The sequence below is a fragment of the Apus apus genome, chromosome 22, assembly GCF_020740795.1.
Source record: "Apus apus isolate bApuApu2 chromosome 22, bApuApu2.pri.cur, whole genome shotgun sequence".
NCBI lineage: Eukaryota > Metazoa > Chordata > Aves > Apodiformes > Apodidae > Apus > Apus apus.
This window is the reverse complement of record NC_067303.1, coordinates 259,814-285,377: the sequence shown is the minus strand read 5'-3', so window position 1 is coordinate 285,377 and position 25,564 is coordinate 259,814. Positions and strand designations below refer to the sequence as shown.

General features: G+C 52.7%; 2 protein-coding genes across 2 annotated transcripts; both read left to right on the top strand.

The window, feature by feature from the left end:
* Positions 1–269: 269 nt before the first annotated feature.
* On the top strand, positions 270–14,255 carry CCDC15 (coiled-coil domain containing 15). The gene is made up of 12 exons (XM_051638397.1): positions 270–278; positions 631–828; positions 2,255–2,404; positions 3,121–3,285; positions 4,743–4,847; positions 7,936–8,100; positions 9,456–9,575; positions 10,907–11,074; positions 11,174–11,364; positions 12,971–13,150; positions 13,221–13,369; positions 13,975–14,255. Exons 2-12 carry the CDS (start codon positions 655–657, stop codon positions 14,094–14,096), a joined length of 1,689 nt encoding a protein of 562 aa, XP_051494357.1. The 5' UTR covers positions 270–278; positions 631–654; the 3' UTR covers positions 14,097–14,255.
* A 1,411-nt stretch (positions 14,256–15,666) lies between these two features.
* Positions 15,667–25,400, top strand: SLC37A2 (solute carrier family 37 member 2). Its single transcript, XM_051638398.1, has 18 exons — positions 15,667–15,757; positions 17,972–18,053; positions 18,138–18,225; positions 18,533–18,611; positions 18,788–18,923; positions 19,355–19,431; positions 19,513–19,679; positions 20,083–20,120; positions 20,340–20,519; positions 20,678–20,768; positions 20,847–20,909; positions 21,401–21,486; positions 22,316–22,364; positions 22,663–22,736; positions 23,204–23,282; positions 23,364–23,461; positions 23,771–23,835; positions 25,136–25,400. Exons 1-18 carry the CDS (start codon positions 15,699–15,701, stop codon positions 25,149–25,151), a joined length of 1,527 nt encoding a protein of 508 aa, XP_051494358.1. The 5' UTR covers positions 15,667–15,698; the 3' UTR covers positions 25,152–25,400.
* The last annotated feature ends 164 nt before the right edge of the window (positions 25,401–25,564 follow it).

Genomic DNA, 25,564 nt, shown 5'->3' with positions numbered 1-25,564 from the left:
CTTCAGAGGGGAGATACAAGATGATACTTCAGGGGGCTCAGGTGTGCTGTAGGAGAGATTTCGGGGGCGGAGTCGCAGGGGCCTTTAGAGGGGGACACACGCAGCCACCGCCCCCCCCGCGCGGGAGGCGGGACCCGAACCCGGGTGCCTAATGCAGGAAGGGCGGGGAGCGGGGCCGGAAGGGCGGAAGTGGCACCAAGGACGGAAGTGACGCCGCGCTTGAAAGCGTTGGTTGGGGCGGAAGTGGCCGTTGGTGACGCTGGGGGGGGGGGTTTGGGGTGAGAGGATGGGGGCCCGGGTTTGGGGGGGGGCGGGCGGCAGGGGAGCCCAGGCTTGGGGAGTGCAGGGGTGAGAGGGAATGCAGGGGTTTGGAGGGGCTCCGGGGGGGATGAGGGGGAGCAGGGGATGGGGGCTGAGAGAGGGGTTGTGCAAGACTGGGGGGATTGGGGGGGTCCCCGGGCCTCCGGGGGGATGTGCAGGGGCTTGCGGAGGGAGGGGCTTTGGGGAGCTGAAGGTGTGGGGGGCAGTGTGGGATGCCCAGGGAGGGAGTGCAGGAGGTGCAGAGTGAGGGGCTGTGGATGCAGGTGCCGGGAGAGGAGGGTCTGCTCACCTGCTCTACACCTTCCCCAGGCTCGACCCCACCGCGGTGCCAAGATGCTGCTCCCCTCCAAGGATCAGCCCCGGGGGCCCGGGGAGCAGCCAGGCGGGCGACGAGCGAGACCCCCCGGCCCAAGCCGATGGGTGCTGGCCCAGAGGAGCTCCAGCGTGGTCCCGGTGGGCATCTGGGTGGAGAGTGCCCTAGGGGGACCCGAGCAGAGCCCAGCCTTTGTGAGTGTCACCTGCAGGTCCTCAGCCCTGCTCCGGGGGGTCCCCACTCTCCCATTGTGCCAGCAGGGATGATTGGAGCTTTATCCCCCCTTGGAGGCAGCTGCTTCTACACCAAATAATTTATTTTCATTATTTTTGTCAGGGTTAAAGCCACTACTGTGGCCAGCATCCCTGTTTGAGCTGATTGCCCTCAAATAAGCTGCTTTTTTTGAGGAAAACCACATAATTTTCAACCATCAGATGGGAAATCCAGCCAGCGCTCTAATTAATGACTTTATTATCCATGTAGCATGCTCTGTGCTTTTCATTTGGGCCTGGTCTCTATGTTTTAGCTCTAGGCTCCATCCAGCATGGGTAAAACTCCACAGTTTTGTTGCCCACCCATCAGTTTTTCCCATCTCTTCCCAGCTGCTCCCTGGATTATCAGCACCAAATTTGGAAATAAAGGATGTTCAGCAAGCGGATTTAAATCGACAAGTCGAATATTTCTGGGTCTGGAGTCAATCTTCTGTTAGAAACACTTATGAAAGTTTTTATTGCTGCTTATTGCGGGGATTCCTGCTTTGAGGGTTATTAGAAGAGGACTAATAGTGCATTAAATGTAGGATGATGAATTCAGTCCCCTGTAATTAATGTCTGAACATTACAGAAGCTCCTGCCCTTCCACCAAGATTTATTTCCGTATTGAAATTTAAATCCTGAAAGGTTGAGATAATATATGGAAATGAATCATCTCCGTGTTCCACATGACTTTGACACCAGAAAACTTATGGGGGAGCTGAACTCTTCCTGACTGGGAGGGCTGGGTGCTCCTGGTTCCTCCCCAGCACACAAACTTCAGGTGTGGATGAAGCTGTGTAGGGTTGTTGGAGCTTATTTAATATTACAGAATGACCAAGGCTGGAAAAGACCTCTGAGATCATCAAGTCCAGCCTATGGCCTGACACCACCACATCAGCCAGACCATGGCACTAAGTGCCACCTCCAGCCTTTCCTTGAACACCTCCAGGGACGGTGCCTCCACCACTTCCCTGGGCAGTCCATTCCAGTGTCTGATCACCCTCTCTGTGAGGAAGTGCTTCCTAATGTCCAAACTAAACCTCTCTTGGAGCAGCTTCAGGCCAGGCCCTCTCGTCCTGTCATTGGTTGCCTGGGAGAAGAGCCCAGACCCCACCTGACCACAGCCTCCCTTCAGGGAGTTGAAGAGTGAGAAGGTCCCCCCTGAGTCTTCTCCAGGCCAATATGTGTTTATATTAATATATATATATATGTATGTATGTATGTGATTTTTGAAACCAGGCAGTGTTGGGTTTGCTCACCTGGCTCATAGATCTGTGCAGGGAAGGTAGGCTCCAAGCTGCTGCAGGGCTGCAATGGAGCTAAACTTGGGTAAAAGGAGCCTTGTTGGGTTGGATTTTTTTCGCAGGCTTCAGCATCTCGGGTGGAGGAGGAGCTGAGGGAGCTGGAGCACGAGAAGGCAGCTGGTCTGAGGCGCTTTCAGGGAGAGGTGAAGCGGCGGGTGAACCACCAGGTCAGGATGCGAAGGAAGCAGCAGCTGCAGAGGTCCTGTGAGCTGGTAAGCAGGAAACGCCCCTGGGAACAGCATCAGTTGGGAAAATAACCCACTGGACCTCAAGGTGTTAATAAGCAAGAACAAGGGGACTAGTGGCCACGGGCGGGTCCCATGTCCTCTGGAGCAGGGTCAGAGGGACACCTTGGAGCTGAAGGTGCTCCACCAGCCCTTTGGCTCCCTGCGGAAAGGTCACTGGTTCTCTTGGGCAGCAGCAGAACCGAGTCCTGGGTGTAACTGTGTGGAGTTAAAAAACAGCCAAGCTGGAGCTGGGAGTGTTGTAGATATCTCCTGGTGGCTCATTCCCATCCTGTTTCCTCTCAAGCAGCATTTCCACATGGTCTCCATATTCCCATTCCCCCTGTGGGCTTGTTTTAGATTATCCTAAGATTATATTTTTATCCTTTTCTACTTTTAAACAACTTCCAGGGAGACTTGGCAGAGCCTGTCTGGGGACTGAGAAGGGAACTCACTGAAAACATCAATGGTTTGGGGCCCTTCTGGGGTGTTTTGCATTGTTTCCAGGGCTTGGTTGAGTGTGGATGTCCTCAGGTGACTCTGCTCGGAAGGGAAAGTTGGAAGGTGCCTTCAGCCCTGCAGGGACTTTGTGTCCCTCTCAGCAAAACATCTAAGAAGTGCCACCCAGTTGTGCTGGCAGCTCCTGCGTGGCATGGGACGATGGTGGGAAGGTGGCTGGTGGCTTTGTAACTCTGTCCCTGCAGGCAGAGAGGGAGAGCTGCCTGGCTCTGCACTACTCGGGCTCCGTGTTGCGCTGGCCCCCCAGGAAGGACACTTGCCTGTTTCGGGGCCGCCCCCCACCCACCATCTGTGGCCCCAGCCCAACCCAGCAGGGGCAGAGCGAGTCCTTCCAGCAGCGAGCTGCCCAGGTGAGTGTCCTCATAGGACCAGAGGATCTTTTGGGTTGGAAAAGACCTCTCAGATCATCAGGTCCCAACCACGAACGCAGCACTGCCAAGGCCATGTGGAATCATGGATTCACAGACTGGTTTGGGTTGGAAGGGACCTTACAGATCATCTAGTTCCAACCCCCTGCATGGGCAGGGACACCTCCAACCAGCCCCGATGGCTCCAAACCCCATCCAGCCTGCCCTTCAACACTGCCAGGGATGGGGCAGCCACAGCTTCTCTGGGCAACCTGGGCCAGAGTCTCACCACCCTCACAGGAAATAATTTATTCCTGATATCCAAGTCTCCGCTCTTCCAGTTTATAGCCATTATCCCTTGTCCCATCACTCCCTGCCCTTGTCCAAAGTCCCTCCCCAGCTTTCTTGGGGCCCCTTCAGGTACTGGAAGGTGTTCTAAGGTCTCAGAGCCTTCATTTCTCCAGGCTGAACAACCAACCACCACTAACCCATGTCCCTCAGCACCACATCTACACAGCTTTTAAATCCCTCCAGGCATGGTGACTCCCCCAGTGCCCTGGACAGCCTGTTCCAGGGCTTGGCAACCCTTCTGGGGAAGAAGCTTCTAATACCCATTCTAATCCTCCTGTGGGCAAGTTGAGGCCATTTCCTTTTGTCCTGTTGTGTGTAACTTGGAAGAAGAGACCAAATGAAATGCTGCCTCACCTTTTCACTCTGATTTACTAAACATGGTGGTGCACCTCAGTCACACTCATCAGAACGGCTGGTTGATGTCTTCTTGGAGGACTTGATGGTTGATCTTGGCCCACCCTTGTAGAGACAGCGCCCTTTTGCTGTGCAGGCCTGTTTTGTGGGAGCGGTGGCACTAGGTGGTGCTACCTTATTGCAGCTCATCTGCAGACCAGGAATATCGGATCATGGAATCTTGGAAAACCTGCTGTAAGGTCCATTTTTTAGTAGTGATGCTCGTGCTGCATTTGGGATTTCTAAAGCATGTGTGTCCAGCTGGGAGCTGCAGTTATTCTGGTTGAAGCGTGGCTTCCCTTGGGTTGGAGAATCCCTTCTGGCTGGACAATCAGGGATCTGGGACTTCTGGTATCTCAGCCAAGTGGTTTGGGAGTGAATGAGCTGTAACCAAGGCATTTCCAGGCTGGAATTGAGATCTTGTTGCATTGGGGCAGCTCTGAAGGACACGTGGGGTTGCAGGTTTCCTGTATTTCATAGAGTCATAGAATCATCCTGGTTGGAAGGGACCTTGAAGATCATCAAATCCAGTCATAACCTGAATCCCCCTACCGCAACATTTGTGGAGCTTGTGTGTTGAGTCACACTCCCTTGATGGAAGCACCTTCATTGGAGCAGGGGGACATGAGGTCTCTTCTGTGCAGGTAAATTGGTGTAGCCCTTGTGGAAGGCTCCTGACCAACTTGTTTTGTCTTTCTTTTCTCTCCCAATGGCAGCTGAGCAAAACTGTGAAGCAGGTTCGGCGCAGGCTGGCTTCCTGCAGGACCATCCTGCCAGGAGCTCATCCCCCTGAGCTCCCTGGTGGCATCTGGAGGCGAGAGGTGAGGCTGAGGGAGGGTGAGAGGAATTACCTGGCAAGCTGGGGAAGGTCTGGCTCTAATTAGCAAATCCAAAGGGTAGTTCAATGAGTTTCTCCAGCAGAAGTGAAGCCAACTGGGCTTTTGTGACCCACCTGGTGGTCAGCCTGTGGGTTTCAGCTCTGTTCTTCTGTTCTTGCTGCCTTTCAGAGAAGGCAGCAGGATATAGTGGATAAAGACCTATCTGTTTGCACAGACTAACCAGTCATAATCTGGGGAATTCAAAAAGATTTTTAAAGGCTGAGATTGTGATCTGGGTATCTGGGAGGAGTGTGACCATCAGCCCTCTCCTTAGGAGCCTTCCTTTCTTCAGCAAACCTCAACAGTTCTTTCCCTTGAATTGATTCCTTGTTTTGTCTGGGTGGCAAAGATCTGGAGGGTTTTCCTCACCCAGGCTGGTCTCTGGTGGAGAATTGTGGGTGTGTGAGGAGGCCAGCCGTGAGTGTATCACCTTTTGTTCTGTTGATTTTGTCACTGTTCTCAAGAGCAGCTTTTTGCGGCAGCTTTTATCCGGCTTTGTGTGCCAAGACCTTTCTTAACTGACATAATTTATCCATCCGTGAGCTCTGGAGAACCCCAACTTGATAGTTTGTCTTATTGCCTCCTCCAGAGCCAGTTTCCTGCCCGTCTTGCAATTCTTCATTCCCATCTCATTCATGGGTTAATCAGAGGTGAGCTAGATATTGGCTGGCTGTTATCTAGAAAATATAAGGCCTGGTCTGACTCTTCCTTCTCTGTGTACTGTTGGATTTCTGTTCAAGGAAGTGAACTTTGGGAACAAGAGATATCAAAACAGTATAATTATGGGCTGGAAAACCCTCACTGTCTATTTTGGACACTGTACATCCCTTCTGTGTCAGTCCTTGATGCAGCCAGACTGCTCAGCAAGAAGGGAGAGATTCATTACTTGGCTATTAGCAGCACTAAAGCCTTGCATCAATAACACTGTCTCTGCCCACGCTAGTCCAAGGGATGAGGGAGTCCCATAATGAGTCCTCCACCATAAACAAGGAGAAACCAGGCTGGAGGGATCAGCACCATCCTCCCACCTAGACCTTACCACAGCTCCAGTTGGTTTACTCTCTCCTTAAACCAAGGAGGGTTTAACAGCTTCCCTAGGCCACTTGTTCCAGGAAGGAGTTTATTGATATATTACATTAATCCGGTTTATTACTCCAAGATAGGAGAGTGCAAATCTCTAATATTAATCTGACCCTTTCTCCCTGTAGAAAGGTATGCCATGTCAACAGCTAGGCAGGACAGCAATTTATTCCCTTCCCTTGGGATGCAGAAGGTTTAACCACCCTGGAAATAGCTGCTGGAGTGCCCTGCCTTGCCCTTTGCTCTGTTTCTCCTTGAATATCCTGGTCCTGCCTCTTCTAGCAGATCCCTCTGGTGTCAACCCAAGTGTTTTCAGCCAGTTCTCAATCACTCCCACAGCTTCAAGTGGCTTGGCAGGGTGGATGAATGTAATCAAGATGTTTCTTTGTCGCATCATCCAGGCTGATGATGAGATTATGGAGCAGAACCTACCCAGGTCTTACCCTGGTTTTGTGCCTTGAACCCCAGTATTGAATCTGAAGCTCTAACCAAGATGTCTTTTGCTGTGCCTTGCCCCAGGCCTTTTTCTTCTCTTGGAGGAGAAGTTCAAGCCAGCTCAACTTTACTTGCTCTTGACAAATTTATGCTGTTTATCTTGTCTCCTGGCAGCTCACAGCCTGTTCGTAAGGTGATTTCCTCTTGTTTTATCCAAAAGTCAGCCAGTCAAATATTTGAGGCCAAACCCTTCTCTTCAGTGTTGCCTTTTCCCTTCCTTGATTTAAAGGAGAACTCACTCTGCCCTTTTCTGGTAACCTGGACATCTAGTTTGCATTTGCTCAGTTTACAGGATTTTTTTTTCTCCTTTCATCCTGTTTTCTGCATTGTTCCTTTTTATTTCCCTCTGAAGAGTTGCATTCCTGGCAATCAATAGTCCTTGTTCCCCAAATCCTTGCTCTTCCTCTCTCCTAGAGTTTTCTTTTCAGGTCAAAAAACATTCCAAGAGTTTCTTTCCTGCTTTCCCAAGCAGATACCTATGTAGTGATTACATGGAAATGTGACCTGTGTTTCTGATCATCCTGCTCACCAGATCTTCAGGGCTTGGTAGGCTTCTGTAGGTCCTCAGCATGACAGCACCCAAATTATTTTCCCCAGCTCATCATCATTCCCCAAAATTGAGGGTTTTTTTCCCCTAGTTTCATTTCCTTCTACCTCCAGAGCATCCTTGCAAAGCAGTAACTCTTCCTCTCTGCTCTCTTGGCCTCACCAAAGCAGGTTTTCAGTGGTGTGTTTCAGTCATAATGGCACAGCAGTAACAGGGTTGATGGAGGAATCATCAAATAATGTGGTGATTATATCAAATAATCAAATATCAAATTATCAGATTATAAAATAATTTCTGATTAACTCCAGGCTATCCTCCATCCTTCAAGGAATCCCAGGCCTGACCTGCTCTCTTCCCATTGATCCATCCTCTTCTTGTCATCAATCCTCTTCCCTTCCCAGCATGCTGAAGGGGCAGCAAAGCAGGGGAAAAGAAATATATATATAAATATCAATCCTGGCTCTGAGTTTGCTTCTGGCATTTGGTTTTTTTAGTTTGTAGGAAACAATCTGCTGCCTCTCAAAATATTGGTGCTTGCCAGTGGGGAGCTAGCCCACTTACCAGCTGAAGGATCAGTGGCACTCAGAGCTCCCACCACCCCCCAGCTCCTTGCAGTTGCACAGTGGCACCTGGAGAGGTCTTCTCCCGGCCTGCCCTTTGCCCCCCAGACACCTGTGCCCCCATTTCTGCACTTGGTGAGAAGAGAATCATGAAGGAAGTTTGGATTTTTTGGCTCTCATGCCCTTAGGTGGTGCTTGAACATGTTGGGCTGCTGCTTGCCAGATTTCAACTGATTCTACAGAGTTAAAGCTGCTTCTGGCCTGTGCAGAAAGATGTTCGATTTTCCACCAGCACCAAAGCAGCAAATTTAATTCAGTATTTACCCCACTCTCCTCCCTTCTCCTCCAGAAACCGGAGTCTGGTGGGCCAGCCATGGTGCCTGCAGAAGAGGAGAGTGAGGAACTGCTTCTGGCTGGACATCATGATCTCCCAGCAGAGCTGCAGGAGCAGGGCATAGCCCCACCTTGTGCCGAGCAAGATGAGGACTTCTACATCAAAATCAAGTTTGAAAAAGTAAGGCTGATGTGGCTGGGCCTGTTGTTTTTTAGAGGCTGGAATCGCTGGGATTTGGGTTTATTTCGGCAGAGGTGGTGAAGCTGCTGTTGTAGTGGAGCAGTCACTCCCTCAGGCCTAGTTTGCTCTGAAGCCTAATGTTGTCAAAACAGGCTTTTGAGTGGTGTGGTGGCTTCTGTCTCACTGCTTCCATCTCACAGCTGTGGCCTCAGAAGGGGCTTTGTGCAGGATTGCCCCGTGATGCTAGTCAAAGGCTGGAGCAGAGTGTGTGCGCTTGCAGCCTCCACTGGACCCAGCTCAGAGGCAGCAGCAGCTGGTGCAGCAAATCAGCTGGAAACCTAGAAAAGGGGGGGAAAAAAAGCTTTGCCTCAGGGGCAGGAGCTGGCTGTGACGATCCCTGTGCCTCAGGCTGGTTGAACACCCCCCTCAGAGGCAGTAGGGTGGAGCTCATGGATTTATCCATCCTGGTTTTGGTTTCAGGAAGGCTTTCCTTAAGCATCTGAGGTGTGGAAACATTTCACCTCGATTCCCTGGAGTAGTTAATAAATACTTCTGGGCTACAGCTCCATGTGCCTAACCTTGGTTGGTTAGGCTGGCCAGGAGTGGAAATATTGGCTTGGGAAATACAGAACAGGGGGAAAAGCACAGATGTTTAGGCTGAGGTTATGGCTGTCAAATGCCTCAGACACTTTTTTTGTTTGCATTATTATTTTTCTCACACTTCATGGAGTTCATAATGAAATCACAGAATCACCAAGGCTGGAAAAGACCTTTAAGATCATCAGATCCAGCCTATGACCAACACCACCACATCAGCCAGACCATGGCACTAAGTGCCACATCAGCCTTTCCTTGAACACATCCAGTGCCTCCAGCACTTCCCTGGGCAGTCCATTCCAATGTCTGGTCACCCTCTCCATGAGGAGGTGCTTCCTGATACCCAACCTAAACCTCCCCTGGAGCAGCTTCAGGCCAGGCCCTCTCATCCTGTCACTGGTTGCCTGAGAGAAGAGCCCGACCCCCACCTGACCACAGCCTCCCTTCAGGTAGTTGTAGAGAGTGAGAAGGTCCCCCCTGAGTCTCCTCCAGGCTAAGGGAAGTGTGAGTCCATACTTTAACTAAACCAGGAACCTCTTTCAAGGATATCCTTAGTGTTTTCACAAAGCTTTGGCCTCAAGCACCTGCATGGAGATGCCCCACGTTGAATCTCCTGCTGATGGCCAACCCATACCCTCCAAAAATTAGAGCTCATAGGTGGCTTACGCTGTTGAGGACTGTAGGGATAATCCCTTCCAGTTAAGATGAGAAACATGACTGTAAGGGTGCTGATGCTGCTTTCTCGGGTTATTTTCCAGTTCCAGGATGGGTCAGTGAAGGTCTCGCGCTTGCCCGAGCCTCCCCAGAGGCCCCGCACTGATGGCCAAGCTCCCCTTGTGCTCTGGGCTGGTGTGGATCAAGAGGAAACCAAGAAGCAGGTTTGTCCTTGTTGTTCCATCTCCATGTCAGGGCTGGAAGGTATTGAGCGCAGGGATGTTGCTTGCTCAGATGTGAGGCCTCACAAAGCATCTTTTACAAGTTCCTCACTGTTGGTGGTGACTCAGGCCTTGGAGAAACCTACTGAGTTCTATTTAAGGTTCGTTGTGGCCATAAGTGCAACCATTCCATGCTGCTCTCTCCAAATCTGGGACACTGAAGGGTGGAAGGAGAAACAAGCTTCATGTGCCTGGTCGAACAAAGGTATCACTTTCTTTGGTTGTGTGGAGAGGAAGGAGCTGCCAAAAGTGTTTAAAAACAAACAAAATGGAACAAACCCACTTTATGTGGTTTGGGTGTGAGGCTAAGAGCAGAAGGGCCTGATGCTGAGTCTCTGATTGAACGGTCAGGGCTTATGGAGAGTCTGGTTCACACTCATCACTGCAATGTGAAGGAATGATGGGTTGTCTGAAGGAAGTGACTTCTATTTTCCTGCTTCCTTCTGAAGTGAAGAGGAACACTTGCCTCTTTTCACAGCGTGAAACTAGAAAGGACTTTGAAGGAATTGTGAGTTTTTTCTGCCCCTTCTGTGCATTTTTCCCAAATTCAGTGGTGGTTTCTAGATGGTGTGACAGCAGCTGGCGCTTGTCAGGCTGCTCCTGCCCCCAGCATGTCCCTCTGCCCCTGGCTTTATATCTCCTTGGCTCTGATCCACCCTGGGATAACTGGTTTGGCAGGACTCTCTTCCTTGTGGGTTTTTTCCGTCAGGTTTTCACCACTCTCAGCCTGATGACTTCTCATGCTGCTTTATCTGTAGCCATGCAGGGCTTGGATGGACAAACTCTTGGTGTGAATGAGGCAAAAATCCCAGCCTAAACTTTCTGGCCTCAAACGAGTTGTGTCCTGAGGGATTCCCAGGCTTTTGGCATGAGCTTTAGCCAGGAGGTTTTCCTGCCCTTGCTGCATCGATGGGGTTAAGCCACTGAACCTCTCTGTGTGCAGGGGGGGAGTTGTCCCCTGCAGGCCTCTTGGACTTGTCTCAGCCTTTGCCACCTCTGGGGTTCTTAGTGGCTCCAGTTCTGTGTTGTCCAGGCAGAGGACCAGCAGCCTTTCTGGTGGATTGAAATCCTTGGCCTTGTAGATCTGTTGGAGTAGTTGAGGGGGGAACCAGCTCTTCTACCCCCAGGAAAGCAAGAGCTGAGGGATTTGTCCCATGATGGAGCCTCCATCCATAAGGAGGTAGAGTCGAGGGATGCGGGTGCAAAGTTCTCAGATGCTCCAAGATGTCTTGATCCCCCTTCTCCTATCTACCACCGCTTCTCTGGCTTTCCAGCCCTGGGACATGTGCACTAGGAGACTCCCAGGGAAGGAGCTCCAGGAATCAAGGTCTCACTTGGCAGTGATCCCAGACGTCTTCCTCAGAGGTGCCTCTTCTTCCCCACAGCGTCAGAGCGAGTTCCTGAGGTGCAGGCGCCTCTTCATGAGCATCGAGCGCGAGCAGGTGAGGGAGCAGCAGAGGCAGAGGGAGAGGCAGAAGAGAGTTGCTGAGTGAGTACATGTGGTGAGCACCAGCTCCTCAGTGTCACCTTCTTTGTCACAGGCAGGGCCTTTCGGAGGACTGGGGGGGTTGCGTGCACTTGTGTTGGAGAGCACTTCTGCAGCTCAAAGCAGAGGCTTGGAGAAGACGATCCAGCTTGGTACCAAAAAGCCCCACGTGCTGGGTAACACTCTGACTCCTTGGCTGGGAGCAGGGTTAAAAATGCCACTTCTTCAGCTTTTTAAAAACCATGAGTATGTTGAAAGAAGCACCAAGACACAAGCAGCAGTTGTAAAGCCTGGCTTATCTCCTGGGTTTATTTTAGCACCCAATCTGTTAGCCCTGGAGTGGGATTCATTGGACCCAGGAAGGATCCTTGAGCCATATTGAGTCCTTCTCCAGCTACTTTCCAAATCCCTGAGTGGCTGGGATAGGAGTTGGAATCATCAAATTGTGACTGATCCCCAGCCCTTATGGCGCAGTCCATGCTTTGGAGTGAGGTTGTGTCGTTGTTACACTGCTCTTATCTCCACGGTTTTTAATATCAGAACCTTCACCCTTACAGCTATAAAGGTGTATAGTGTAATAAAAAGATTTCCTAGCACTTGTTCCAGGGTTGAAAACTCAGTATCTGTGTAAAAGTGTCAGCACTTGTTTTGGTGCTTTAGTCATCAGGGGTTGGCTAAGAAGGAGCTCTGCAAATTCACACCAAAATAGGAAAGAGGCTTCAAGGGTTTTTATTGTCTCTTCCTCTAAAATAAAATGCTGGAGCTCAGACCATTGTGGTCCCTACAGTGGCTTTGTGGGAGTGGGGCAGGATTTTCACGATCACTTTTCAGAGAGAAATTGCCAGGCTAAAGAAATGCCCCTTCAGCCATGTTCCTGATATTTAAAGTGGATCTTCAGAGACCTTCTCCTGCCCTGCGAGTGCTGGCGAGTCACCAGGGACTTCCTAGTTCCTGTGATATCTTTTTATGATGGTATTTTTTTCCCTCGGTTTCAGGGAGCGTACACGGAAAGGATCTGGTTTTGCAATTAAGTGGTGTAAAGCCTGAAGTTGGCCTTGGCCTTCGTTTCTATAGCAGAAAGATTTATGGGTGGATAGTTAAGGCTCTATTACCACTTCATTTAAAAAATGTTTTGGAGTTTATATCTTGAGTAGGGCAGACTTGGCTTCAGCACTTTCCCTTTGGATGTAAAGATATGACCCCCCAAACAGAGTAACAGCTGAAATGTCTCCTTCAATTACACTTTCTCCCTCTGGCTTCTACCCAACCTTGATTTTTTTTTAATATTATTTTATTTAAATGCCTTTTTGGCAGGGATCAGCCTGTAACATGTTCTTGCATTTGGTATTCCTCAGTGGGAGGAAAATGGCAGATGCTTCAGTTTAAAGTCTTTGTGCTCTGTAATTGCTGCTTGTCAAGGAAAGGAGCGTCTTTTACACGTCACTTACACAACCCAGATTCCACTGAAAGAGCTGGAGGGCTGGGTGGGTGCAGGAAATAGAGGAAGGTTTGGTTACAAAAGCCTATTTTGAAGTAGATGTGGGATCCTTGGAGCTTCTTGGCTGTATCCAGTGCTCTCCTACAGCCCTGTTGTGCTCCTCGTCCTGGAAGCTGGTAGGATCGCTGTGGTATGGACCCTCCAGCTCATGGTAGGATCCATGAGGAGAAGAAATTGGGAGTGGAAAAGCTGAGCTGTTGGGCTTTTCTGGCAGATCTTGAAGAACTCACTTGGTTTCAGAAGGAGAGAGCAGAAGTGTCTGAATTCCCTTACCCTGGTCTTGCAGCCAGGAGCCAGCAGGCAACAGAGGGTGGGATGGAGAAACTCATGCTCTAAGCATGTCTGTGCCTGCAGGATTAAGAGGAAGAAGGAGAAGCAGCGCCGGGCAGAAGAGCAGCGGCTGCAGGAGATGGTCGACCAGCCAGAGCTCCCCCTGGGAGAGGGGGCCTGGGAAACCCTGGCCCAGCTGCAGCTGGAGGAGAGGAGTGTGAGGAAGGTTCAGGAGAAGCAGCAACGCAATAAGGAGCATGTGAGGTGCGGCGGGCCCCTGCTCCGTGCGCCGTGCCGGGTGGTGCTGGCAAGGTGAATATTTTGTCCCTTGCAGGTACATCGAAGCTCTGAGAGCCCAGCTGAGGGAGAAGATAAAACTCTCCAACATTGACTTGCCGCCGCTGTGCTCCTGCGGGTCTGATTTCTGGGACTCCCACCCAGATACCTGTGCTAACAACTGCATCTTCTACAAAAACCACCGAGGTAGGAGCTTCTGTCTGGGGAGAGGAGGGCCTAATTAGATGGGGAGAAATCAAACCCACCGGGACATTTCTGTGGTGCTGGGCTGCTGGGTAGAGACACTCCTGCAAATATAATCCAAGTCTGGTGCTTTGCTTCTTTTTTCTATTCCTCTGTCCCTTCAGGGACCTTGGTGGTGTCCTCTGCAAAGCACCAGCCTGTACTTGTGTTGGTGGGGGAGAACTGGAAGGAAAATGCTGCAAACAGGCTTGTTAGGGGCACAGGAAACCTCTTTGCTGTGATCTGCTGCTGGGAGGTTGCATGAAGATGGTGGAAATGATCTTTGTTATACTGGAGAGTGCTCTGATCTTGGAAAAATACTTGGGAGTTGTCTTCTAGGGGGAAAAAAAATAGAGAAATTTGGGCTTGATAAAACCCTTCGGCTTTTCTGCTTGGGGCCTTGCATCACTCCGTACCCAGAAACACACAGACAACTGTGGAAAACTCCAGGCATGTCACTTTGTCTTAAAAAGGAGTTTTCTCTCTCTGGTTCATGATAGAAGGCTGCAGCAGAACCCAGTTTCGAGACCTTTCATCGCTTAGCGCTGCTTCTCTGTTCCCTTCCCCAGCCTACAGCCATGCTCTGCAGTCGGTGGTCTCGTCCTGCGTCCCCGTGGCCCGGAGCCCCTCGGGGAGGCTGCGGCTCCGTGACTTGGCTGCGCTCTGTGCTCGCTCAGGGAAGCGTCTGTGAGGGGGCACCTGCTGGTTGTGTCCCCCTCCCTGGATTTCTGTGGAAGTGGAGAGTGGGGTCTGTGCCTGGGCCTGCCCACTCCAGAGCCCATCCCTCTGTAGGGCCAGTTTAGAGGCAGGTGTTGAATTTTCAGCTGCAGAATAAATTGTTTTCAAGGGTTGTTTGTCTCCTTGGGAGTGTGAAATGAAGAGAAACAAGGTATGTGGGGTCAGTATCTGTTTGGGTTTGAAACTGGGAGAGCCCCTGCCTTGCAGCTTGCAGTCCAGGGCCAGGTTTTTATTGCTCCTTTACTTTTCCTCCAGTAACATCCACCCAGCTTGGTACCCAGCCTCTACTTTGCTCTGGAAAGTTTGTTTTTTCCTAGGAAAAAAAAGTATCTGTATTTAATCTCCAGGTGAGCGTGACCCTTTGCTGTCTGCTGCAGCCCCTCAGGAGGCTGCTTTCCCTCCCCACATTGAAATTACACAGGTCTGTCCCTCAAAAAAATGACACTGGTGGGGAATGCCATCCTGGAAGGAGGTTGCACCATGACCCAGCACTAACATTTACCACCAGCCGCTGCCCTCTTGCCGCCTCTCCAATATTAACTGCGGCAGGAAGGGCGGGCGGCCGAGCGTGCCCAATGGTTTCTTTTCCCCATTGCCATCCCGCTGGACACAGAGCAAACCTAAGACCACGGGGCCAGAGGTGGCACTGGGGCATGGAGCCAGGGGCAGCTCCTCTGTTCCCCCTGGACAATCATTCACTGATTGGTTTGTGGGGCCTGGTGCTATTTATTAACCGCTGTTTGCGTCAGGGGAAGACGCCGCAGATCTAATAAGGGGTTTTGAGGTGGATTTGTAAAGGGTAGGATCGGGCTTGGGATGTTTTTGCATCTGCAGGGACTGGGCTAGAGCTAGAACTGTGATTTTTAACTGGTTTCAGAGTGGAGCTTTGGGCCGGGATAAATGAGAAGTGTTTCCTTGGCAGGTCCTTGCTCATGCCCTGGAGATCCCAGTTTCCATCTCACCCAAGTGCTCCCCCAATGGCTGTGGGGCTGGTTTGGGCCCTGGTTCTGAGAAATGTTGGTTAAATAAAGCTATTGCTGCTTCTCTAGCTCTTCATCTTGCTCTGCTCCATCATCCTGGTGGTGTAACAGGGATTCTTTGGTAACTGTGGGGTTTATCCTGGGGCAAAACCGGTGGGAGAGGAAAACTAGACTCCCAAAATCCCTGAGAATAAACCCGAAAGCGTTGCTGGGGGTGGCTGAGGTGAAATCAGGGCCCCGAGACTGATGGGAAACTAAGGGAAAAGTCAAAATCAGCACTTTCCGATGAAAAGCAGCATCTGGGGAAAATCGCAGAGCCCTGGGGAGGGGACAGGGCCGCCCCCCCCCCCCGGCCCCCCGCCTTCTCCCCGCTGCCCAACTCCGCTTTTCTTTCCTTGGAGCCGGGTTCCCAGTAGGCATTTGCGCCCCCCCGGAGCTGGGGCCTGAGGGAGGGAGAGGCCCGGGGCGGCCCCCGGGGCTGCGGGGCCGGGGCGGGCCCGGGCGGGGCGGGAGCGGCGGCTCGGGGCGGTGATAAGGAGCGGCCGGGGAGCCCGGCAGCTGCACCGTCACTCGCCATGAGGGCAGCGCTGGCCCCCGGTGTCCGCCTGCTCCGAGCCCTGCCCCGAGACAGCCGGTGAGCGGGGACAAGGGCACAAGGGGTTAGTGGGGAGGAGCCGGGCGGGGGGCGACCGGGATAGGGACTGGCCCTAGATCGGGGGTCACTCGCCCGGCGACTGGCACCAGGCTAGGGATCGATCCCGGGCCGGGGGTCACTCTCTCGGAGACCTGCCCTGGACTGGGGGTCAGTTGCCCGGAGACCAGCACCGGGATAGGGAACAGCCCCTGGGGACCGGCCCTGGGACCACGGGAGCAGCACCGGGCGGGGGACCGATGCAGGGCCCGGGGGTCACTCGCCTGGGGACTGACACGGGGGTGGGGACCGATGCTGGAGCAGGGTCTGGCATTGGTGCGGGGTCTGGCACCGGGCTGGGGACTGGGGGCCACTTACCTGGGGATCAGCACTGGACCGGGGGTCTTTTGCCTGGGGACTGTCACCGGGATAGGGACTGGCCTTGAACCAGGGCACTAGCACCAGGCTGGGGACCACTGCTGGTGCAGAGGTCACTTGCCCAGGGACCGGTCCTGGACTGGGGGCAACTTGCTTAGGGACTGTCATAAGGATGGGGACCTGCCCTGGACCAGGGCTCACTCTCCTGGGGACTGGCCTTGGGCCAGGGGTCACTTGCCCCGGGACCAGCACCGGGATGGGACTGGCTCTGGACTGGGGGTCACTTGCCCAGGGGCCACCATTGCCCCCTGGGGCAACGGGTCCACTGTGAGATCGGCTCCAGTTCGGCACTGGCACCTAGGGGGTTGGACACAACCCAGGAGTTGGCTCATCCTGGGGATGAGGACACCGAGCCCTGCAGGGCTGAGCAGGAGGGACATGGGGGCTCAGACTATCCCTCCTGTATGTGCCAGGCCCTCAACATTCAGTAGGATGTAGCCAGCACAGAGATTCCGCTGATCCCCTCCTTTTTGGTGAGGTGATGAGCCCACGGTGGGTTCAATTTATTTAATATATTTATTTTTTGGCAGCCTGTTGCAAACCAACCCCTGTGCTTTGCCAGCAGCTGTAATTTTTCCCTGTCAGAACATGTGGGGTAAAAAAAATATGTTGGGTACTGTGAAGTTTTTCTTCTCCTTCCTCCCCACTCCCCTCAGATCAGCAGTGATTTTTGTGGAGTTTAGTTATTTTTTAGGGGTGGGAACCAGGAATTCTCCAGCTGCGGAGTTGGCAGCCTCGAGCAGAGCTCTGTCCTGGATGTACTGGGTGTCTGTAGTTGCTGCAGTTCCATGAAGAAGTGAAACTGTGGAGAGGAGCTGGGATGGGCTAACACTGCAAAAAAAACCCCAAACAGATTGTTGTGGGTCGTTTTTCTCAACTTGACACGTCTGGGTGCTGGAACCGTTCCCTGACCACTTGCATCCTCTGTGCTGCTCTAAAACCCTCTGCAAACCTCCCTTAAATGCAGGATGAGCCCTTTGGGGGTGCTCGCCTTGCTCTGGTGGGTGCTGGATCCTATTTGGGATTCTTCAGGCTTCATCCATCAGCTTTTTTGGGAGCAGCATTCCCATCCCTGAGCCTGTTTTCCTTCATTTAGTTAAAGCAAAAGGGATAAAGGAACTTTTCAGTGGAGGAACTGGAGTGGGTATTGCTCAGGGTGCCCACCCCCCCTTTTTTTTCTCCAGCTTGTCTTTAATTAACATGGCGAGCAATAATGAATCAGCCGCTGCCTCGTGCCTGGTTTCCACCCGTGATGCCCAGGAAGGCATTTGCTCACTCTGTGGTTTATCTGGATGGCGGCTGGAGGAGGGGGAAGCCTTCCAGACAACCTCAGCTGACCTTTTCAAGCCGCCTCCTTGGCTATTTTGGGGGTTGGTCACTCCCCTACCACCTCGCCTAAGCGGGTTCAGCTCACTGATTTGACAGAATTCTGCTTGTTCCACATCCAGAGGGTGTTTTGCCAGGGAAATTAGCAGAAATGACCCCAGTTTTCCCCTTTTGCAGCATTTCTAAGGTTAAATAACAGCAGAGCTCTGTGTGTGCTCCCTAAATACACATCCACATCCCATGCAGATTCAATGTTTGTGGCTCTCATCTCCCTTACCTGATATTTTTCTCCAAGAAGCATGAATTTTGGGGAGAGGGGAGGAGGAGCAGGGCTAACACCAAGGCTGGAGGCGTCCGAGACATTCCCACCAGGTGGGGCTTGCCAGCTGGGATGGTGACAGGCCACACATCCCTGTCCCTACCCCTGACCCCTCTGCTCACTTTCTCCCTCAGGTATCGGGGGCTGACACTGGTGCTGACCTTCTTCTGCTACACCAGCTACCACCTCTCCCGAAAACCCATCAGCATCGTCAAGGTTAGCTGTGGCCTCACCCAGCCACAGGACCATGGGACTGCGGGGACATGGGGGTCCTGATCCCCCACTTCTCTCTCCCCGCAGAGCCAGCTGCACCCCAACTGCTCGGCCTTGGGCCCCAACCCCCGCAATGACTCCAACAACAGCGCGTGGTGCAGCTGGGCACCCTTTGGTAAGGCTGAGCCCCCCTTTGTTGCCCCAAAATTCACCCTCATGGCAGCCAAAATGCCCCCCCCGCCCCGTGCCCTAAGCCACGTCATGCCTGGTTTTGGCTCATTAGGCACCCGGAGGTAATTAAGCAGTGGGCCAAAGGGCAGTGGTGGGTGGTGAAATCAGGTCCCAACACCAACGGCACCTGGCCACACTCCGAGAACCCCCACTGGGGAGGAGGGGTTTGGTGACAAGAAATGAGGACAGGCTGTGGGGAGGGAAAACATGATGGTGGCTGGGCTGACGTGGCCTTAATATTTCTTTTCCAGATGGGGACAACTACAAGGAGCTTTTTGGGGCCCTGGATAATGCCTTCCTGGTGGCCTATGCCATTGGGATGTTTATCAGGTACCTTGTCCCCTGCACGCCAGTTTGCACCGCTGCACCAGGAAACTGGTTTCCATTGGGATGGCACAGGAAAAGCAGCTGGGAGCTGGGATCTGCTGGGATGGTGTGGTGTTATAACCCCCACTGGTGGCATCACTGGTGCCACCTTCTCTCTGCACTCTTCTGTCTCTTTGCAGCGGGATTTTTGGGGAGCGCCTACCCCTGCGTTACTACCTGTCAGGGGGGATGGTGCTGAGTGGGCTCTTCACTGCACTCTTTGGCCTTGGCTACTTCTGGGACATCCATGTCCTCTGGTACTTCATCATTGTCCAGGTATGGCAGTGTGGGAGGATGCCCAGGCTCCAGATTTTACTGCTGCAGCTGCATCCCGGTTTTTCGGTGGCTTCAGAGACGGGGGGGGGGCGGGCAGTTTCCCAACAGGAGAACACTGGGTATTTCCTCTCCATGCCAGACCCGTGCACATGTGGCATGGATGCTGAAACCACTGGTCACACCCGACTTGCCGAGCAGGGTGGGCAGCCGGTTTGACAACACCGCCCACTCCCAGTGTAGCGGCAGGAGCAAAGCAAATGGTGACGGGATTGCCCCACTGGGGGAAAAAAAAGCCCAAGCTAAGAGTTTTCTCGACAGCCGTGGGACAGGGATGGCTATTTTTGAGCCTGGCTGCCCAAATCGGCATGGGGGTGCTACACTGTGGTTGAAGTCAGTGCTCACTGGGCACGGTGCTGCCTGTGTCTTGCCAGGTCTGCAACGGGCTGGTTCAGACCACCGGCTGGCCCTCCGTTGTGGCGTGCATTGGGAACTGGTTCGGGAAGGGAAAGTGAGTGTTTCTCCAGCACATCCTACCCCGTCCTAGTCACTGTTGGTCCTGGTGATGCTGACCCCACTCTGTCACCACCAGGAGAGGTTTGATCATGGGCATCTGGAACTCACACACCTCCGTTGGCAACATCTTGGGGTCGCTCATCGCTGGGGCGTGGGTTTCCTCCACCTGGGGCTTGTCCTTTGTTGTGCCCGGCATCATCATCGCTGTCATGGGCATCATCTGCTTCTTCTTCCTTATAGAGTGTGAGTGCTGCAATCTGGGGCACAGCAGATGCTCGGCATAATGCCAAGATCAGCCACATTTTTTTCCTTTACCCATCTCCAAGTGTTTGTGGCAACCCCAAATACTTATTTCCAGCTTATGGCAAGCAGGGATGCGGGTCTGGCCACCATGGGGCTACTCAGCATCCTTTGGGGTCATCCAGGCAGGCTCAGCCCCTTTGTGCTTGCTCCTCTCAGCTTGTCTTTCCTAGGAAACATTTGGGAAGCCCTTTGGGATTTTACCGGGGAAAGCAGGTATCCAGACATGCAACCCAGTCCTGGGGAGTGCCCAGCTCCACGTTTGTCATTTGTGGTGCAAGATGCTGGAAGGAGGGCAGGCAGAGAGGGGCTGGTCCAGGCTCTCATGGGATCTTTCTCCCTGCAGATCCTGAGGATGTTGGCTGCAGCCCGCCTCTGCACCATGTGAGTTGAATCCATTCCCAACTGACTCGTCCTGGGCTGGGTAGTTGCTCAGTTTGCAGTGAAACAGCTGGGGTGTCAGTTCATAACATTAGAAAGTAGAGCAACATTATCGCGGAGGATGCTCGTTGCTGTCATGGTGTGAGGACCCTTCAGGTCAGCGAATGTTTCAGCCCCTTCCAGCAACAAGAGTCACATCTCCCATTTTTGTCTTGTTTTTAGATGGCCACTGATGAGGAGGATGCTAGAGGGGTGACCTGCAATGAGAAGGATCCTGGAGCAGTCACCTCCAATGAAGGGCCACTGAGCATCACAGGCCAGACAACAGATCACACCAACAGCCCCAAGCAGCCAGCTGAGGAGCCCGAAGCCATCAGCTTCCTTGGGGCCCTCCGGATCCCCGTGAGTCACAGGATGCCCCTTGCAGGGATGGAGTAAAGAGCAAAGCTCCCCCTGTCAACTGTGATTTTCTGCCCCATGGGGCAGAAAACTGGGGAAAAGCCACCACCTGGAGGAGGTCTGGGAGAAGGAGGCTCCTCTGATGTCTTCTCTCCTCCCAGGGTGTGGTGGAGTTCTCCCTCTGCCTGCTCTTTGCTAAGCTGGTGAGCTACACCTTCCTCTACTGGCTGCCCCTCTACATTGTGAATGTTGGTGAGTTTTTGGGGATGGTGAGGCAGGAACAAGCCCAGCAAGGGTAGCATCTCCTCACCCCTCATCTCTTTCTTGCAGCTCATTTCAGTGCCAAGGAAGCCGGGGACCTCTCAACTCTCTTTGATGTTGGGGGCATTTTAGGTTTGTGACATACTTGGGCAGAGAGGGTAGATTGAGGGTGATTTGGGGACAATCCTGGCCTTGATACAAAGTCTCCTCCATGGGAGTACTTTGTCAGTAACCCCATCTCTTTCCCTGGAGCACTGTAATGAGATTTGTTCGGCATCCATTGCAGTCACAGAGGGCAGCAAACACCCCTTGCTTTTATTTTGCCTTCCAGGTGACCACCACAACACCTTTCCCTTAGTCTTGCTTGCTCAGACTCTACTTTTTCTTAGAAAAATAATACATTTTGCAAGTGTGGAGGGAACCATGGCTGCATGCAGATGTAGGAAACCATCTGCAGGGAGAAAGTTGTGTGGATATATATATTTAACATTGCGAGCATCTTGCTCCAAAGTTGGGGGATGAAAGAGCATCACGGCACAGTGTCCTGTTGGATTTTGGGCTAAGCTGGGGTGAAGCTTTGTTACTGGGGTGGTGTGACTGACACCCCCAACTCCTCCTTGCAGGGGGGATCTTTGCTGGCCTCATCTCTGACTACACGGGCGGCAGGGCCACCACATGCTGCGTGATGCTGGTTGTTGCTGCTCCCATGGTGTGTTGTCACGCGGGGAAGAAAACCTGGTCACGAGGGTTTCCTCTGCTCTGGCTTGTTTGAGTCATGGCTGCCTTCCTCTTCCCAAGCTCCCGGGAGGAGTTGGTCACATGCTCAGCTGAGATGAGAGCAGAGATTGAGCCACATACACAGGTGTTCCCACGGTGGATATCCAGATTTGGGGGCTGGGAGGAGATTGTATAGTCCTTGACAACTAAAAAAACCCTTTTGGGGGTGTTTTATTCCTCCCTCCTGCCATAAGCCCACTCTGTCTTTAAGCCTTGTAGGTCCCACTGAGCTGCTCCATGCTTTCATCTCTTTGCTTTGCATCCCAAGAGCCCCTGTGCTGACGGCCTTGTGCTCTGCTGGGATGTCCTTCCTGAGCACCTACAGAAGGCTTGTACACAAAAACCCCTAGCTAATTAGCTGTAACCCAAGCCTGGCTCAAGCTGAGCCTCTCTCTCCTCCAAAGGAGCTGGTGCGAGCTTGGAAAGTGGAGAGGCCACGTCACCTCTGCATCCCCCAACAGCTGGCGGGGCGACTTGCTATCTGGCTTCAGCCAGTGGATGCAGGAGCCTCGATGGGCTGTAAATCTCAGCAGCACCTCTAGCTGCTCCCTGCCAGGTGTTTAATGTGGCAGGCAGACAGCGGGATGCAGAGCCAAGGGTGTGCTTGGTTCCTATCCCGCCAGGGAGCTGGGGTGTGGTGAAGCTCAGTGCCAGCAATAATTCAGGTCCTCACCTTCTTTGTCCTGTCCCCGGGGTGATGCTGCAATGAAAACACTTTAGAATACAGCTGGAATAGCTCAAAACTGGTGTCTCTTTTCCAGCTGTTCCTGTATAACCACGTTGGCCAGAATGGCATTGGCACATCAGTAGGTAAGGAGCTCCTTCATGCATCACTGGAGGACCAATGGGAGCTCCTTCAAATTCACCTGCCGTCATTTTCCCTCTCGGTCCAGGGTCCCAATCCAGCATTTGGGGGAGGGTGGTTCTGGATGAGCATTTGCTGCCTGCTGGGTGGGATCTCCAGGGGGAAACAGGGATGTGCACAAGATGGATGCGCAGGACAGTGATGTCCACACAAGGGGACAATAGGCTTGATGTCCCCACTGCTCCCTGAACTTAAAGATTCAATCTCTTCTTGGGTACCTCCACAACTGTCTTGTTCTCATAGTTATGCTGATCATCTGTGGCGCCCTGGTTAACGGGCCCTACGCTCTCATCACTACGGCAGTTTCAGCAGATTTGGTAAGAGGCACACCTTAGCCCCCACCACGCCACCCCTGCACACCCAAAGGCTGCTCCCTCTTTCTCAGAGGGATGTCTGCTGGGAATTTTGCATTTTAGCTTTGTCTTCCTGTGCCTCTGAAGCCCAGTGGAGAAGGGCTGAGCTGTTATGCCTCGCACTGCCATCCACACCCTCCCTTAAACATGGCTTTTTTTCCTGTTGCTGTTTCACCCTGGCTGTGTGACTCCGCTTCGGCCCTCTACACACAATGAAAGTGGAAAAAATTGCTGGAAAATCACCTGAAATTATTGTCCACTGCTGGTGATCCCACTTTTGCTGTGGCTTGGCTGCAGGCAGCATCTGAGTTTGGTCTTTCCAGTCATGGCTGGGTCCAATCTGGGAATTTCTGCCCAGGGTGGGAGCAGCCTCATGCCAGGACTTTGCCTGAAGTCACTTTTCCTCACATTTTGCTCCTCCATCCCTACAGGGAACTCATGAGTCTCTCAAAGGCAACGCCAAAGCCCTTTCTACCGTGACAGCCATAATTGATGGCACAGGATCTGTAGGTCTGTACAGCCAGGGCAGGCCAAGTGCCTCTTTCCCCCATGCATGTGGCATCACCTAATGTGCCTTGTGTGCCCTCGCAGGTGCTGCGCTGGGGCCACTGCTGGCAGGGCTCATCTCCCCCACGGGCTGGAATAATGTCTTCTACATGTTGATAGCAGCTGATGTCTTGGCTTGTGTGGTAGGTCCCTCCTCAGCAGGATTTGTTTAACTACCCTGGATATTCAACAGCTCCATTTTAGCTGGGCACCGATTATCCTGAGGAGACAGTGGGCACAGGATGAATGGCAAAACCCTGTATCAACTCCAAACCCTTGCCTCCATCCACATGGCTTTTCCCAACAACCTCTTTCACGCATGGTTTTAGTTGATGCAGTCTTCCCTAGGGAGAGCCTTAAAATTAATCTCTCAGCATTGTCAATGCTCATGCTGATGCTGGTGGCTGCGGAGCCATCAGTCCTGTGGTGATCCTCCACCTTTCCTCTTGCAGCTCCTCGCTCGTGTGGTGGTCAAAGAGGTCCGTGGGTGGTGTGGCTTCATGGCAAGGAAAAGAGGGTACGTACGTACTGTCCCAGGGTGGCCTCCAGTCCTCCCATGCCAAAACACTGCATTGGTGCCGCTCCAGAAAGATGTTTGTTATCCCCTGGTGTCATTGCTGAATCTCAGCGCGGGCATCACAAGGCCATCTGCTATATGCCTCGCTCCTGTGGGCCCAATGACATTGCCACCTCAAGCCAGGGCAGTGCCTGGGGGATTTTAGCCATCAGTGCCTCCTGAAACCCTCTGGGTGCTGAACACGCCGTCCTTGTGTCTTTATAGCTCTAGTGTGCAGCTAACAGAGTCAGTGCTGGATGGGAAGTAGCTCGGTGTGAGTATCCTTGTGTGAGCACTGAGGATTAAATGCAAACGCAAGCCTGATTCACCCCGATTTTGAGTTTTGCTTAGCAGGCTCAGCCTCAGACACTGCTGATAATTTAAAGGCTGAGATCAAGATTTGGGAATTGAAAGATCAAATCACGACAGACTGGGGACAGGCGGGTGGGCAGCACATCCTTGTCTGTGGCTGACTTATGACACATTAGCTCAGATGCCCGATTAGCAAAACATTGATTAATGCACTGGAAATGGCTGAATTTATAGGCTGATTTGCCCACCCATGCTAAAGAGCTTGATTACACAGAGTGTGGGCTTCCTAATCAAATCTGTGGATGAATCACTATAGCAGGAGTGTAAATAATCTCTGAATCAGCACTGGCCTGTCTCTGATTGCCACCAAAGCCCCTGGGCAAGCACTGAGGGGGAAGGGGCCACAGCCAGTCCCAGTGGTGGGCGTGCCAGCCCCAAATTCTCATGAATGTTTGGTCCTTTATGTCTTGTGTTTGCAGGTGAAAGACCAATAGTCTGGGCCTGGTGCTGCGGTAAGTGCGGCCCAGATCTCCTCCAGCCACTGGTGTAGGGCTGTAGGCTCTGCTCGCCTGTGCTGCGGCTGGCTAGGGCCGGGATTGTCCTGGCACCATCCCAGTTTGTGCCAAAATCCAGCTGTTTTATGCTGGGGGAAGCAACTGGCTCAGTTTGTGGAAATCCTGCAGCACCTTTGAGGGCTGTGGGGAGCATGTTGTCTCTGGACCAGCTTGTGGAAAGGAGGCGCAAACACTGGGGATGTTTTCTGGGGGACATTGCAGCTTTGGCTGGAGACAAAATGGTGGCTGGATCTCCTCTTTGCATCTCCTCCTCCAGGCTTGTGGTGCAGATGGGGCTGGGGTCATTTTCCATCTCTCTGGCAGCACCTGCCATTGATCCCAAGACCTGTGGAATGGCACCTGCTGTGCTCAGCTGCTCGCTTCTCTCCCAACAGGTTTAAGGAGTTTTGACGTCCCCCCACAAGACACCCTGAGCTGAGAGGCTTTGGAGGGAGGAGAGGCTGGGGCACGCCAGGAGCGTGTTTTGTCTTGGCAGAGCCAAGACACGGCCTTGGGCATGGCCCCGTGAGTTCCTACAGCCACCGTGGCTTTCCTTCCAAGGGAGGCAGTGACAAGGAGCAGTCCGAGGGCCTCAGCCGTCTGGTTCTCTGGGTCAATTCTTCACCGTTGGCCCTTTTCTTAATAAAAATCTGCAAAATCTGTCTTGCTCCTGTCCTGGCTGGGCTCAGCCAGGCCTGCGTGAGATCAGGGGCAGTGATCCTATCTGCTTTCTTTTCTGCACGTGCAGCCTCTCATTTGCAAGCCTGCCCCAGCCCAGCACAGTATTTCAGGATATTGGAGCAGGACTGTGCCAAATGAGTTAC

Coding starts and splice junctions, on each gene's coding strand:
- SLC37A2 (XM_051638398.1), top strand. CDS start 15,699: ATGAGGGCAGCGCTGGCCCCCGGTGTCCGCCTGCTCCGAGCCCTGCCC. Junction 19,432..19,512: donor AACTGGTTCGGGAAGGGAAA/GTGAGTGTTTCT, acceptor TGTCACCACCAG/GAGAGGTTTGATCATGGGCA. Junction 22,737..23,203: donor CGGCAGTTTCAGCAGATTTG/GTAAGAGGCACA, acceptor CCATCCCTACAG/GGAACTCATGAGTCTCTCAA.
- CCDC15 (XM_051638397.1), top strand. CDS start 655: ATGCTGCTCCCCTCCAAGGATCAGCCCCGGGGGCCCGGGGAGCAGCCA. Junction 2,405..3,120: donor TGCAGAGGTCCTGTGAGCTG/GTAAGCAGGAAA, acceptor CTGTCCCTGCAG/GCAGAGAGGGAGAGCTGCCT. Junction 13,151..13,220: donor CGCAATAAGGAGCATGTGAG/GTGCGGCGGGCC, acceptor TGTCCCTTGCAG/GTACATCGAAGCTCTGAGAG.